The sequence below is a fragment of the Anolis sagrei genome, chromosome 6 (genome assembly GCF_037176765.1).
Source record: "Anolis sagrei isolate rAnoSag1 chromosome 6, rAnoSag1.mat, whole genome shotgun sequence".
In the NCBI taxonomy this organism is placed as follows: domain Eukaryota; kingdom Metazoa; phylum Chordata; class Lepidosauria; order Squamata; family Dactyloidae; genus Anolis; species Anolis sagrei.
In genome coordinates this window covers 26,384,811-26,401,268 of record NC_090026.1, presented here as the reverse complement: position 1 = coordinate 26,401,268, position 16,458 = coordinate 26,384,811, and the positions used below count along the sequence as shown (strand labels likewise).

The 16,458-nt window shown below is 38.3% G+C and overlaps 3 protein-coding genes across 3 annotated transcripts in view; all 3 read left to right on the top strand.

Moving 5' to 3' along the window:
- Window positions 1-2,595, top strand: part of LOC132778047 (cytosolic phospholipase A2 gamma-like) — a 29,355-nt gene extending 26,760 nt beyond the window's left edge. The window contains exon 17 of the mRNA XM_067469968.1: window positions 576-2,595. Coding sequence (XP_067326069.1) covers window positions 576-730 — 155 coding nt within the window. The 3' untranslated portion in view covers window positions 731-2,595. The remainder of the gene's footprint in view (window positions 1-575) is intronic.
- A 4,409-nt stretch (window positions 2,596-7,004) lies between these two features.
- Window positions 7,005-8,021, top strand: LOC132779608 (olfactory receptor 6F1-like). The gene has a single exon (XM_060783288.2). It carries the CDS (start codon window positions 7,005-7,007, stop codon window positions 8,019-8,021), a length of 1,017 nt encoding a protein of 338 aa, XP_060639271.2.
- Window positions 8,022-13,677: 5,656 nt separating this feature from the next.
- Window positions 13,678-14,658, top strand: LOC132779607 (olfactory receptor 11A1-like). Its single transcript, XM_067470533.1, has one exon. The coding sequence runs from the start codon at window positions 13,678-13,680 to the stop codon at window positions 14,656-14,658; it is 981 nt and encodes a 326-aa protein (XP_067326634.1).
- The last annotated feature ends 1,800 nt before the right edge of the window (window positions 14,659-16,458 follow it).

Below are 16,458 nucleotides of genomic sequence, written 5' to 3'. Positions count from 1 at the left end.
TTGATATATGCGAGTTGTAGTTACTGGGATGTATAGTTCACCTACAATCAAAGAGCATTCTGAACTCCACCAATGATGGAATTGAACCAAATATGACATACAGAACTCCCACGATGAACAGAAAATATATATCAGTGATTGGTTGGGGGTGGGGGCCAAAATACTGTTTGCTTACCATTGAAAATTACCTAGGGCCGCCTCTGACTGTAGTTATTTTCTTAAGTAATCAGTAACTGCAATATTTTGATAGCTGATTCAAGATAGGATGAGTAATATCAGTAGCTATTGAAACCAATCCAACTTTGTATAACTACTCAGAGTTTACTCCTGTCAGCAGTTTTTCATTACAGCTATGTTTCTTTGGACAAGAAAGAGGCACATGAGAATTAACGTATTTATAGTTGTGCACTGCTCTTCTTGTCATTGGTTGGATTTCAGAAGTGACTCCTTTTTGTGGGCAGTAATACCGGCTCAGATTTATTTTTAAGTAATCATGAGTAGAATTCAACACTATGGGTAATATTCACAGCCATAATGAACACTTTATACACACCTTCCATGTTCTTTGTTTTCAGATAAAATTGAGGAATATCGTAAAAGGTTTAAAACCTTCAAACTCAGCTACTCAGATGAAGACATTGGAATGCTGCTCACTGCAGCAAAGAAGAATGTAGCAGATGTTCAACAAAAGATTGTGGAGGAAATGAAGAAGATTGTGGCTCTTCCATAATAGATGTGTTAAACGAATATTCTCTGTGTAAACATTTTTTGAGAATACTGAAAGCTATCCTACCTGCATATGCTCAGTGTATATAGAGCAAATCCATAGAATCAATAGTATTTACCTACATGTTGATTTACTTTTCAATAATTGATTTAGTAAGCTGAACTGGAACAATGATATAAAACCTAAATGAATCTAACAGTTAATTTACACTTTGACATTTTTCTTTATTCTGCTTTGATCAGAATGAACTTCAGAACTTTTACTATTCCTTTCAATCAAGGGGAAAAGGTTCCCGAATGCATATGAATATTGCCAGCAAAAGGAATGATTATGACAAAAGAGAGCATTGATAATTCCATTGTTTATCTGAGACCAAGGAAGGATAGTGAATATCAGTTACAGTAGTGACCATTTCACATCTTTGGTGTAATATTGACAAATCCATAATATTCTTGTTGAGGCAGAAGGTCCACCTAGACAGGCCCAAAAACTGGGATCTGTCTCGGTTTTTACCAGAGGTGTCCAAACGTTGCCTGATAAGAACAAATTAATTCAGAAAAAAACCCCAAGATTTTCTTGGTTTGTTCCAAATTAATTAAATAACCTATTAGATATACGGTTTCCTGAAAACCCTGGTTTAATGGGGTGTTGGATCTGTGGGGGACTCACTCCCAGGACTGTGGAGACACAAAGTGAGTGGGGGATGGGTCTCCACTGCCATTGTGCACCTTTTGGGCTTCTGGATCCCAAAGGTGCAGGAAGAAACTCCCCCCCCCCCATTTACCTCTAAAACATACCTTAAAAGGTCCCTGGGCTCCATAACTTCTTTCATCCTTCTGGCGCAAGAAAATGACGCATGAGAAGATGGGGGGAGTGAAAAGGGGTTTCCCTCCTCACACCTCCCATCCCTTCAGGCATCATTTTCCCACATCAGGAGGTGACGGGGAGGTGAGTTATGGTGGCCGGGGACCTTTAAAAGTAAGTTTTAGGTAAATTTGTCTTGGGGTGGCATGTAACTACCCCACCCCCACCAGAAAGCCTGGTGTTGGTGGGTGGGGACTGGAACCCGTGCGGAATCAAGTTGTTTCAACTCACTTGGGCGAAAGTTTTTGCACTGCCTGGAAGCACCCAGAGTCTGCATATAAAGCATGGAAAATAAAACAGTAGAATTATTGTTGGACTTTCTTCTGACAAGCTTAAGAATCCAAATATTAATCTATAGCTTGGCTTTTACTATATAGTACTATAAGTAATTGCTTGTGGTTTGTGATTGTATTCCAAGGGTAGAGACTTGGCAGTGAGTGCAAAACAGAATATAGAATCCTATTCTCAATCCACACAGTTTGTCACAATGACTTTGATTCTTGAAATGATGAAAATGATAGAAAACGTTTCACTAAACATTTTCAGTTAATGTCTCTAGTTGTGTTGACTCACATTCCTTTCGCCAACTTTCCCCTTTGTTATGGCTTGGTTAAGATATCTGTATGGAAGAGGTGGGTGTAAAACTTTGTTATCACTTTATTCCAAAATCTAAGCAAATTAAAGGAATCAGGTTTATCATATGGAACTGATTTCATGCTCAATATTTTTAATGCAAAAGGCTTTTTTTTTTACTTTGATAAGGCTATCTTTGTGACATTTCTTTATTATTAATACTTGTACTTCTGTATTCTTGATAGTTTTGCAATATTAATTTTGAATCAATATATCATTTATTACATTGCAATATGGAGTCTGTAGTGGCTGCGTCTGTCCATTTGAATGAAAAAAATAAATAAACTAAAATCAAGATTATCTATATTCTTAAATTTCTGGAAATGTTGCTGGTAATTGAATTCAATAAAACATTCTATAATTAGTTGTCATGCCTTGTAGAAAAATGCCAGTTTTTCAAACAAATGAACCGTTGCTGCAATTTCCTGCAGTTGTCTAGGACTGCTGAAATCACTGAAGTTTTTAGCATTCTGGAAAATGTTGAAACACAAAGAAACGTGTGCCTCTACCAGTCTTAACTCTTACATATTGTACTATGTAAGATTTTTTTTAACTGTTCCTCATTGGGAAGTGTTATTTTCTGTTTAAAAGTACGGTACTTTGAAAGTAGTTGTAATACTTCAGAAACTGCATTTTGTGGCTGCCAAAAACTATGTTGAATTGGGTGAGACTCTATGAGATATTCATTGAAAAACTATTGCAAAATGCCCTGCAGTTTTTGCAGTTCCATATATTTTTTCATGTTTTTATGACAGAACCAGTTAAGAAATGACATTTATAACCCAGGAACAATAATTGTGTTTTTGATGAATTCATCGTTGGAATTACTTCTGATTCAGAAGCTCCTTCATCTCATACTCAGCAATTAAGAATATGATAGAAGCCTGTTCCTCTTTCTAGAATGTTCCTATCTACAGAGATTAGAGATGAGAATTTCACGTATTCCAGCTGTCTCACATTATGGACAAACATTTAATGCAAAGACTCAGTGCCTAATTTGTGACATATAGTTTTACAAGATCTTTAGCCTTCTCTGACAGAGTCCTGGTGCCGCCCTAAACAACAGCTCCCCAAATTGTATTGCATGGAGCCATGGCAGCTGAAGTGTGTCAAACTGCATTCATTAGAGAAGACCCTGGATCAATTTAGAACACAGTCAATCCCTTTGAAATATGGCATGCATACAGGAAATGACTTCTGCTCACTTCATTTCTTCTCCTATGCCTCAAATGGTCTAGAAAGACTTCAAAACATGGCAAAAATGTCCTTAATGCTCCATAGAAGGCATCCAGGGCTTAAAAAAAATGTTGACTCTTTCATTATTTTTGCAGTAACCCAGCCTCCTAGTTATTCATTAGCTGCCATCTAGTCTCAAAGGATGCCTCTCCAAAACTAATTTCATAGCTATCCCCAGTCATAGTTATCCCCATCCACTGATCACTCTAGCCAGGCGCTCCTTATCCAGGAATGGCTATAAGTGGAGTACCAAGTTAAGATAAGCCACAGTAACAAAAAGGGTCAAGAAGTACTCTTAGAACCTCATCTCATTGAAGTCACTGATCCAGGCAGTAGTGGGAGAATTCACCATGACTCATGGTGAATCCGGTGGGGAGCATGGGGAACCCATCACCTCACACCCCGCATTGTCCACATCATCCCTACCTCTTCCCATGGAGGGAAGCATAGTCATCTAGCCTCCCCCTGTTCTCTATACAACATGGGAAGACTTCTGTGTTGCTGGCACTGCCTCTTATGACAATTTGACCTCACTTCAGACATGGAGCCCTGCTTTAAGTAGATTGATGTTGTTTGATGGGATCTGGCAGGATCCATGTCTGGTGAAGTTGGACTGTTGTAGGACAAGAAATTTTGCCCACCCTTAGACCACTGACCTGGTCCTTCGGTGTTAGTACAACTCTGCTCAGAAAAGGTAATATTTTGAATGACTGAAAATGTGAACCACAGGAGACTCCATCTGGTAAGAATTCACCTTCAGGTTATTCGTCCTTACTCACTCTGAGATTTTAGGTACCGAATACAGAACTTGAGCATCAATTCATGATACAGCTATGCCAACTCCACAAAACTACTGTGGAAATATTACTGGTTCTACCAAAATGCTACTGTTTCCTTTGCAATTTCTTGAAGGTTGTGCATGGGGAGATGTTCCCTCAAAAGATACTCATTCCATTAAAAAAAAAAACAAAAAAAAAAACACCAAAGTCAGACATGCCCCAAGAGGTTAATTAGAACAAGACTCTGGGTAGATTTCTGTTTTCTTCTTAAGCAACTACAATTCTTATGCATGGACAAATCAAAACATTGCCACCACCTCTTATCTGGAAGCACACGTTAACTAAGGATCTTTCTTCAAATAATGAAAGTTTTCACAATTGATAAAGTAACAAGAACATTTTTCCATTATACATTGTTTTTGCTTATAGTAATTGAAGGTGGCCATTCAGCATTTTCTGTGCCTTTCATTTGGGATGATTACATGTACACACAGCACACAAAATTGTTGCCACTGGAATTGTGTAAGAACTCAACCACTACTGTGATCTGATTCTTAAAGGTACAACAGCTTTATTTCTCTGTGTGTGTGTGGTGGTGGTGGTGGTTGAGGAGCTGGGCAATCTTACAATCATGCTGTTTTGTCCAGATTTGAATAAGTATGTAGTTCTATTTCTTTTCAAGTCTTAACAGCATTCTGTTATTTGTGACAGACTTTGGCAATTTTTTAGAATAAGACATCAATGATAAATGTATCACTGAAATTACTGCTGTTTATAATTCAGCCTTTTATTAGAGAAGGTCTCTTTTTTGCTTTGATTAATGATTTTAGTATTGCAGAAACCCTTAAGTTGTTGCTGGAGTCAAACTATAAAGAGGGCAACAATGGAAAATCAGATGTGTAATTTCTGGATTGTTTCATTCTTTATGAGAACATCTGCTTGGAAAATATATTTGAAGAGGCAAATTGTGAAAAAAATGGAGGACTGCAACCCCTTCTACACTTCCCTATATCGCAGGATCTGATCCCAGATTATCTGTTTATTCCAGATTATCTGGCAATGGAGACTTCTATAATCCAGTTCAAAGCAGATAACTTGGGATCAGATCCTGGGATATAAGGACAATGTAGAAGGGACCTTGGTTTAATTCATATGAGGGGTAAAAATATAACTACATCTCAATAGAAAGTAAGGAATGAAACAGAGAGATAAAAAATAGTTTCCACAAACAATGGCCCCTTCTACACTGCCATATAAAATCCAGATTATCTGCTTTGAATTGGATTGTATGACAGTGTAGACTCATATAATCCAGTTCAAAGTAGATAATGTGTATTATCTGCTTTGATAATCTGGATTATATGGCAGTGTAAAAGGGGCCTATGAGACAAGATGATTTAAATTCTGAGGGACTTTTTGAGAAAGCTTTCTGAGGTTGGAACATAGTGACCCATGATCAGTGCAGGTGGGGGACACTTTCTAAAATCAGTGAAGGAAATGAGAATTGCCTTCCTCAGAACAGTGCCTGCTGATGGAAAGGAAGAAATCAGTTTAGAAATTAAAATAGGAACTCATAGCAAAATAAAACATAACAAAACAGGGGCAGCATTGTGATGCAAAGTAACTCAAGAGCACTCTATGTAAGACTGCTGACAACCTCATTTTATATGTACTGCATTAGGGAGTGTAGAATGTCTAATCTCTGGCCCCTTCTACACTGCTATATAATCCAGTTCAAAACAGATAATAAGATATCCCCACTGCGGGAGAACATGCGGATCAAGAAGAGGGCTCCACAGCCACCTATGGACCCACTGCCAAGACACCACATCTGGAAGACAATCATCCTCGAGCTACGAGGGATCGCCTAAGTAAGTCAGTAATCTGGATTTATACAGCAGGATAGAAGGGGCCATGGAAACTGCTTTATCTCTCTGTTTGGTACTGCAATCATTCTAAAAATGCTCAGAGCTATGTAGAGTTTCAAATATTTTAGTCCTGTTTATTTCATGTTTCACAAACAAAACTCTTTAATCGCGTGTTCTATTCATAAAGGTAACCAATAGATGTTTTACGTCAAGTAGTGCTGGCATTACGAATAAGAGCAACATAGCTGCTTTGAGTCTCCTTGTGGAGAGAAAAAGCAAGGTATATAAACAACAACAACAACAACAACAATAATAATATCCAATTAATTGTGATGAGCAGAAGTAATAAAAGATGGTCCAGTATTCCAAATGAACTTGTTCTTCAGAAAATCCAACTCCATGTAGGGAGGGGAGACCATGAAGGAGTACCACACATCAACCATAGTAGCATACATGTTGCGTATTGTATGCTTTCAGATTTGATACCATAGATACAAAAATCCACACACTTCCTGGGCCCTTCTACACAGCCCTATATTCCAGAATATCAAGGCAGAAAATCCCACAATATCTGTTTTTCATTGGGTTATCTGAGTCCACACTCAGATAATGTGGAATTTCCTGCCTAGATATTCTGGGATATAGGGTTGTGTGGAAGGGCACCTTGTTATAAGATTTGGAAAATGTACATCTTCAGCTGCACCATGCCCTGTTCTTATTCAAATGTTTTGTTTGTACTATGATATAACACTGGTTGAGTTTTAATTTATCTTGCTTTGGAAATAATCCAAATAAATGCATACAATGAATAGCCAGGAAGTGACAGTTGTTGCGTTTTAAGAGGAAGATTAATAATATTTGTCAAAATTATATCCCATCAGATAAAGAAGCATGAAAATGGAGGTGGGAAATGAAACCATGATTCCAGAATTTATTCTTCTTGGCTTTGGAGATTTCAAAGAATTACAGATTCTTCTCTTTGTGCTGTTTCTAACACTCTACATAATGACTGTTGCTGGAAATCTTCTCATCGTAGTGTTAGTAGTGACTGATCACCATCTCCATACCCCCATGTATTTCTTCCTTGGGAATCTGTCCTCCTTGGAGATCTGCTACAGTTCTACCATTATTCCCAGAATGTTGGCCAGATTTGTAACAGGTAACCAGCAGGTGTCTCTGCATGTTTGCATTATGCAGTTGTGGTGTTTTTGTTTTTTTGCAGCAACAGAATGTTACCTTCTTGCAGCAATGTCTTATGATCGCTATTTAGCAATATGTAGACCACTGCATTACTCTACTCTTATGAATCCAAAGGTTTCTTTCCAACTTATTGCGGGCTCTTGGATGTGTAGTTTTGTGGTAGAAATGATATTGTTTAGTTTTATACTCCAGTTAAGCTTCTGTGGTTCCAGGGCTATTGAGCACTTCTTTTGTGATTTCATCCCAGTAATAAATCAGGCCTGCAGTAATACACATCTAGTGAAACTTGTATTAGTTGTTTTGGCATCCATCACCACTCTGCCACTGTTCATTTTAACCACAATATCATATGGGTATATCATTATGGTTATACTTAGAATCCCATCCATCAGAGAGCAGAAAAAGGCCTTCTCAACTTGCTCTTCCCATCTTATTGTGGTGACAACATTCTATGGAACACTAATCATTGTATACATTCTGCCAGACTCTGATAGACTGAAAAAATTGAACAAGGTATTCTCTGTCTTTTATACTATCTTGACACCTCTAGTAAATCCCCTCATATATAGCTTGAGGAATAAAGAGGTGAAGGAAGCTCTGAGGAGAATAGCCAGGAAATGTACCCAATGTATGCAAGTTCATCAGATTCTTGTCTTCAAACTACACAATGGAACTAAGTTTCCCTGTAAAAACAAGAAGACCTCACTATGCTGAACCACTAAATCACTGGACATTGTTTCAGTTTTGCCTGTCAAGAAAGTCAAGAAAGGACAGGGTATAAATGTTCCAAATAAATAAATAAATTTGTGTTGTTTGGAAATATGTTACAGTTCAACTATTCTCCACAGAATGCTGAGCCATTTTTAAATTGATGACCTTCATGTTTCAGTGAATGGCTACATTGTTCAGTTATGGATTGTTGGGTTACCTAAGAGCATCAAAATGCAATTTCCTGACATCAATGTCTTATGATCTGCACTACTCAAGTCTCATGAATTTTCAAAGTTTGTCTCAAGCTGGTGAGCAGATCCTATTTTGGCAATACTGTGCTAAAATTAACCTTATTTATACTGCAATTAAACTTTTGTAGACATAGCATTCTTGATTTTGTGATTTCATTCCAATGACAGAAGTTACCTGCAGTGATGCATATCAGATACAACTTTTATCAGCTCTTCTAACAGCCACCTGCACCCTGCCATCATTTAGTATAACAATTGCATCATATGGCTGCATCATTTCTATCACTTTGGCAATCCCATCTACTACTTGTTCCTCTCATCTCATTGTGGTGGCAATTTTCTATGGAACCCTAATGGTAGTGTACCTTTTGCAATACAGCAACAGCCTCAGTAAGATAAACAAATCTTTTCTAGCTTTTACACCATTCTCACACCTCTGACCAATCTTATCATTTATAGCCTCAGGCACAAATAAGTAAAGGTGGCAGTCAAAAGAGCAACATCTAAATGTGCAGTCAGTAAACATTTGCATCAAAATGTCAATAGTAACATCTCACAACAAAACTAGAATAAAGACAGAAAGGCATCTTGGTGAATAATGCACCATTTCAGAGGTCTATTTCTGAAGCTATATTCAACAAATATATTGCATCTGGACAACAGGAGGTTAAATTTCAAAATGTGACAAAAACATATTTGCTGTTGAAAAAACCATCATTGTACCCCACTCAATTAGTCAACTTTTAGACAGTTTCTGATCTTCCCTTTTTGGACAAAGTCATGGAACATGTGGTGGCCTCGCAACTCCAAGTGTTCTTGGAGGAAACCGATTATCTGGATCTGGCACAGTCTGGCTTTAGACCAGGACATGGAACTGAAACAGCCTTGGTCACCTTAGTAGATGATCTATACTGGGAACTGGACAAGGGGACTATGTCTCTGTTTGTTCTCCTGGACCTCTTAGTGGCCTTCGATACTGTAGACCATGGTATCCTTCTGAGACACCTCATGGGAATGGGTCTGGGAGGTACTGTTTTACAGTGGCTTCTGTCCTTCCCGGAGGGCTGTTCCCAGAAAGTGTTGTTGAAGGACACCTGATTGGCCCAGCAGCCATTGCCTTGTGGGGTCCCTCAGGGCTCAGTATTGTCCCTCATGTTGTTTAGCATCTACGTGAAGCCATTGGGAGAGATCTGCTGGAGTTTTGGGTTCGTTGTTATTTGTAGGCAGATGATGTACAACTCTATCACTCCTTTCCACCTGTTACTAAGGAAGCTGTTCAGGCGCTGAAACAGTGCTTGGAAGCTGTGATGGTGTGCATGAGGGTGAACAAATTGAAACTGAATCCAGACAAGACAGTGGTGCTCCTGGTCAGTTGACCAGGAGTAAAGGGTATAGGGTTATAGCCTGTGCTGGATAGGGTTACACTCCCTCTGAAGCGCAGGGAGTGATCTTGGACTCATTGCTGAGCCAGGGGAGCTTTTGCACAATTAAAACTTGTGCACCAGTTGCACCAGTACCTTGGGAAGTCTGACTTGGCCATGAATAGATTACTGCAATGCGTTCTACATGGGGTTGACTTCCAAGACTGTTCAGAAGCTTCAAATAGTGCAACAGGTGGCAGCCAAATTCCTCACTTGAGCAGGGTACAGGGAACACACAACCCCCCTGTTATGCCAGCTCCATTGGCTGCCAGTCTGCTATTGAGCACAATTCAAAGTGCTGGCTTTAGCCTATAAAGCCCTAAACAGTTCCAGCACAGCTTACCTGTACGAACGTATCTCCCTCTATAAACCATCACAGAGGTTAAGATCTTCTGGGAAGGCACTGCTCTTGGTCCTACCTGCTACACAAGTGCGGTTGGTGAGGATGAGAGCCAGGGCCTTCTCAGTGGTGGCTCATTGACTCTGGAACTCTTTCCCCAATGAGATTAGACCAGTGCCTTCCCTCCTGATCTTTAGAAAGAGAACAAAGACATGCTTATGGAACCAGGCTGTTGACTAGAAAAGTAACGTAGTACAAAAAATAAATATGGTATATGTGCAATTGACATTTGGAATGGCTTGGTCTTCGAGTTTGGATCATGTGATTTTAATATTTTTATTAGGTGTTTTTAATTTTTATGTTTTCATGTTTAAATGTCCTCTTATCTTAGGGTTAATTGTCTTATTAGATTTATGCTTAGTTATATGTTGTTTAGATTTATAATTTGGATTTATGTATGTAAGGCATTGAATTTTGTCATTATTTGTTGTAAACCAGTTTGAGTTGTTCCAGGGGTGAGAAAAGTGGTATATAAATAGAGTAAATAATAAACAAATAAATAAAACATACTTAAAAGTTACTAATTTCAAGAATAAAATCTGCAATAGTCTCACATGCATCTGAGTTGTTCGGAAGATATGGAATTTTATAAATACCCTTGCCATTGGGAACACTGTGAAAAAAATGGAATTTTTGTATTTCATCTATATATTATGATATCTGGGAGAGAGAATGGTGAAGTGCTTCAACACAGACCAAGTCACAAGAACAAACCCTTTTCCATGTTTTTGTATCTCCCATCCAAAAGAGCTGATCGCAATGTATTTAATTTTGCAGTCATCATAGCTCTCCTCTGGGTGGGATTAATCAAAATGCTGCAATGACTCCACAGTTGCATGGAATTAATGATGTAGTAGGGGAACAAATTGTCTTTGCTGCAAGAGTCAGATTATGAAAGTCAAGATCAAGAATCCTGCTCTTGACTGACTTTCATATTTGTAAGCATTAAGAGTGCTTCCAAAGTCAGGTTAATTACTCCAATCTTCTGAGAACCAAAGAATATCATTCTGAAATAAATTGATCTGATAACAGAGGGAATATAGCTATTGAGGTATGCTTATGTATATGCAGCCAGAATTTAATAGCTCTCATTCATAGCAAGGTTTCAAGAGTAGTATGACCCATCTCAGTGCATAGCATGGCATAAGGCACACATCTAGGGAGCCCCATTAGTTTCTGGAGAAACCTGGAATGTAGTGTATTAAATCATTTATTGATTGCAGAAATCCAAATTGGGGAGCCATACAGTAACAGAGAAACATTCCTATCCTCAAAAAACTTTGAGGGCAGCAAGGATATACTGGTTATCCTTACTGTAGTAAAAATGATATATTGCTGCAATGTTGGTTTGTGCAGAAGCCATTACTGCTTGTCACTGTGACAGCCATGACAGGTTATATCTGTAGCAAATACCAAGGCATTGAAAGTATTTGGCCTGTTCAGTTTAATGGCCCCTGATCTGCCAAGACATGGCTTCCACTTTTTGGAAAAATGAAAATTTTGGATTTAACATAGCTAATTTCCAGTCCATTTCACAGTAGCTGGCAAAGCAATGCATTAAGTGTTTAAGGCCAATACTAGATAAGGACAATAACACAGCATCATCTTTATCTAAGAGTAAGGGAACTTGAGTAGAGTGGAGCTTGGGACTATGATTATTCACCAAAATTTGTCCCTAACTCCAAGAAGGAAATAAAGAGGACTCAAGATTCTGATACTTTTATCCCGTACTTTGTGAATGGAAACAATCACACTTCTAAATGAAATTGAATGAGATTTATGTCACAGACAATATGGAGAACCTAGATGTAGTTTACAAAACCCATGAAATGTTTCCCTAATATAATTATAACTTTTTCTTTCTCTTGTCATTCACTGGCAATTTCACCCAAGGAGATGTTACTCAAAGAAATACTGTGTTTTTGAATCTAAACATTTCCCAAATGACTAATTAGTATCTCAATGTCAGATTAGTCTCACATCCTTCTTTAAAAGCCAAAGCTAAAGCTCAGGGTTTGAAGCAGCTGATAGATGAAAGTGATGACGTGCACTACTGTAGTACCAAGCAACCATACTTTTGGGGACAAGAAAATAGACTTTGTATTTTTGGCACTTCAGTTTTCTGAAATGTACCTGACATGACTCAAAAACAGAGGTAGGCATTTCAAATTTTCTACTGTTTTAAATTCCATAGGGAAATTATATGTGCAGTTTGAATGCATTTCATTCTCACAACTGTGACATAATAAATGGACTATTGTAGAGACCAGTTTCAAATGAGAACCAGATTTCTCTGATATTAAATTGCCACAAGATTTCTGGACCCCTGTTGTAATTGACCCCTTGACACTAGAAAGGCACACAGATGTTGTTCTCCTTTCATATAGCTTATGATTTCCTAGAAATCTCTTTGATTGCGCCCTCTTTCTGCCTTTTTCTAGATCAGAGATGGTAGCTGGATGGTGAATTGTATAGCTGATGATAGTTCTTGGTAGATAACTTAGAAGTGTAAGCTTTTGTAACGTAGCATGCAATGATTTAGAATTACCAATATTTGAGTCCTTGTAGTGTGATCTTTGGGTTAATACTTTATCATCTATTTTTCAATTAATCATATGATTGCTGCATTTCTGTTTCAAATATTACCTCCCCCTTTGTTATCAGATCATCTTGATAGGATTAGAAATAGTTTGCAAAGCTCAATAATATTATGCTGCTCATGGATTTTTACTTTTTGAAAACCTACAAATTTCTGCACTTAGTGAACTGATGTGCAATGGATTGTGGCACTATGATAAGAGTTGAACATTGTGGCCTTCTCTTTGCTATGGGCTTTGAAAATTGAGGGATCAAATCTGAAACATGGAGCCAAATAATCATATCATCATAAAATAAAAAAGGAACCTGACAATAATATAATTCAACTCCATACCAGGACAGGAATACATAGTAAAGCATTTCTGAGAGAGCCATCCAACATTTGGTTAAACATTTCCAATTAAGAAGAAGCCATTGCTTTCCAAAGCACACCTCTCAGTGGTGTTGCTATTCATAATATATGCAGAAGAAGAGTATATCTGCATTAAACATTAAAATGTTATACATAAGTCCCTTAAAATTTAAATTTCTTTTTTGTCCTAGGGTCACAATGATAATATAATCAACCAATACTGAAGCTTTGAGACATTTTTTAGAATAAAAGGGAGGGGGCTGGTATTTCTTGTTGCAAAGCCTTAAAGGTTTCAAAATATTTCAGGCATCTTGAGTCAGAAGGAAAACAGCTTTTTGTATTTTAATCCCTCCCCCCCCTCCCCCCAAGGATATTTACTAAAACACAGTGTTGGGAACTTTTAGCTCCCCTGATGTGGGCTACAATTCCCATAATCCATTACACTTAGATGTGCTGGTGGGACCATTGTTATTTTTAGTCAAAAAATCTGAAAAAAATAAAATTGTTTCATCCCAACAGAGGACATAATGAATTTGTCATAAGCTGTCTCACTTCTAAATGGAATCTTAGTAGAACAAAACTTGGAAAATGGTACTGATGATAGAAATTGTGTTATCTTTTCCATTAGATGAGAGCCATGCAGAAAACGGAGATGAGAAATGAAACAATAATCACTGAATTCCTTCTTCTTGGCTTCGGAGACATACAGCAGCTACATATTTTTCTCTTTATAGTATTTCTGGTAATCTACATCATGACTATGGCTGCAAATCTTCTCATGGTTGTACTGGTTGTGACTGATCGGCACCTACATACCCCAATGTATTTCTTCCTTGGGAATCTGTCTTGCTTAGAGACTTGCTACAGTTCAACTATCCTCCCCAGAATATTAGCTGGTTTATTAGAGGAAAAGCAAACAGTTTCTGTTAATGGCTGTATAGTTCAATTGTGGGCATTTGTTTTCTTGGCTGTAACCGAATGCTATCTCCTAGCAGCAATGTCTTATGATCGTTATGTAGCAATATGTAAACCCCTGCATTACTCCATACTTATGAATTTCAAGATTTGTTTCCAGCTCATAGCTGGATCTTGGATTGGCAGTTTTGTGATAGACACCATATTGTTGATATTTATATTGCAATTAACCTTCTGTGGCCATAATGTCATTGAGCATTTCTTTTGTGATTTCATTCCTATGGTGAACCTGGCCTGTAGTGATGCAGAGGAAGTCAAGCTTGTTTCAGCTATTCTGACCTCAATCTCTACCCTGCCACCATTTGTTTTAACCATAGCATCCTATGCGTACATCATTACTGCCATACTTGGGATCCCATCCGCCACAGAGAGGAAGAAAGCTTTCTCTACTTGCTCATCCCATCACATTGTTGTGACTATTTTCTATGGTAGCCTCACCATTGTTTATCTTTTGCAAGACAGCAATGAACTCAAAGATCTGAATAAAACCTTCTCAGTCTTCTACACCATCCTGACACTTTTGATCAATCCCCTCATATATAGTTTAAGGAACAAAGAAGTGAGAGCGGCTTTGAGGAGAGCAGCTTGCAAATGGGCAAAGTTTATTGATTTGTTGCTTTCAAAGAACTCCTCCTCCTATTGAAACTGCAAGGTATTAGACATAGCTTTCTCTCAGTGACAAGAGACATCTAAAACCGGCAGGATTTATTATCAGATAATTCCATCTATTCTATGTTAGGGATTTGAAAGGAGAATGCAATTTAAAGCACATTTCACCCTAAACCACTTCCCAATGCTATAAGATCAAGGGAGGGTTTCTTTCAGGTAGTATAGGCATATTAAGCAACAAAAAAGAACTTAAGGTTATCTCTTGTAGTGCCTTACTTTGGTAGTATACTCCCGCTGGAGATGTAACTAAATCAATCATTGTACCCTTTCTGATGTGAGATGAAATTTGGCTTCTTTACCAAAGCAGTAATTTAATTTTATGTAATGTGAAAGTGTAAATTTCCTGTTTTTCACTACTCTTTTCAAATTATACCTGCTGTTGCCATGTGCAAACAATAATTTCCAACCTATGGTGACTCTAATGTAGGGATCCAAAGAAAAAAGGCCAAACCTTCCCTCAAAAAGAAGGAAATACTTTGCACACATAAAGAGAGAAATCCTTTCATGGATTACGGGATTTTCTTTGCAAAGTTTCTTTAGGAAAGGAGTGAGTGATGCCTTCTTTTATGCTGGGACGTGCTTGAGTGGGTTTCCATATCTGAGTAGGGATTTGAACCCTGGTCTGCAGGATCCTAGTCCAACACCCCAACCACTACACCAATCTGACTACTGACTGTAGCTACACACACACACACACAAGGCACATGGATACCAAGATCCTATATGAAAAAATTGCTTCTATATGGGGAGGGGGGTTTATAACCCCCGAGTTATAAACATCTGACTTACAAATGACTCATAGTTAAGAATGGGGGTGAGACAGAACATGAGAGAAATCTTCCCCTAAGAAGGGAAACTAACTCCTGAAAAAGTTATCATAGGGAAAGGGGGTCTCCACTGAAGCTTTATGATTAACCCTTGTTTTCACAACAAGCCATTTTTTTCCAAAATCCAATTATCACAAGGACAGAAAGGTAGGTGAAACCTCTGAACAGGCACGGACAGTTAACCCTTCCCTATCCTATCCAAAGCTAAAAGATACATATTTTGGGCTGGAGTTATACTTAAAGAATGCACCAGTTCTGACTTACAAACAAATTCAACTTAAGAACAAACCTACAGAATGTATCTTCTTCCTAACTTGGGGACTATATATGTGTGTGCGTGTGCGTGTGCGTGTGCGTGTGCGTGCGAGAGAGAGAGAGAGAGAGCAAGCTGATGTTTTATATAGTATTATTGTACCTATGATGCTCATGTGTTTTACATGTTGACACCCTATGAATTATTGCACTTAATGAGATGTACAATGTATTAAGGGTTGTACAATATGGCCTTCTGTGATGACACACACTGGCCCTGTTCTTATAACACATGCCCAACAATAATAGGGTAATCTTAGCAGAACATTTCTGCAAAAGTTCTTATTAAGTCCCATCAGCCTGTGCTGTCCTTGGTCGTATCAGCCTGTCTGCCTTCATTCCTTACACTTGCCAGCAGGGAGGAAGGAAATACTGTCCCAGCTCTACTAAGACTACCATTTTGTATGTCTGTGTATGTGTCTCCACCAGTTGTGTAAATGTCTCCTCTTCCTCCCACCACCAATTTGGTCCCTGTATTTGCTACCTTGTGGTTTCTCTCCCCTATCTTCCCTTCCCTTGTTCAGGGAAGGACATAATATGGTCTGCTTGTATCATCAGGGAGTAAGGAGAAGGGGATGAAGTGAGGAAAACACCCATCAGGACCCACAAAAGGGTCTCTCTCTGTGTATGCAAAG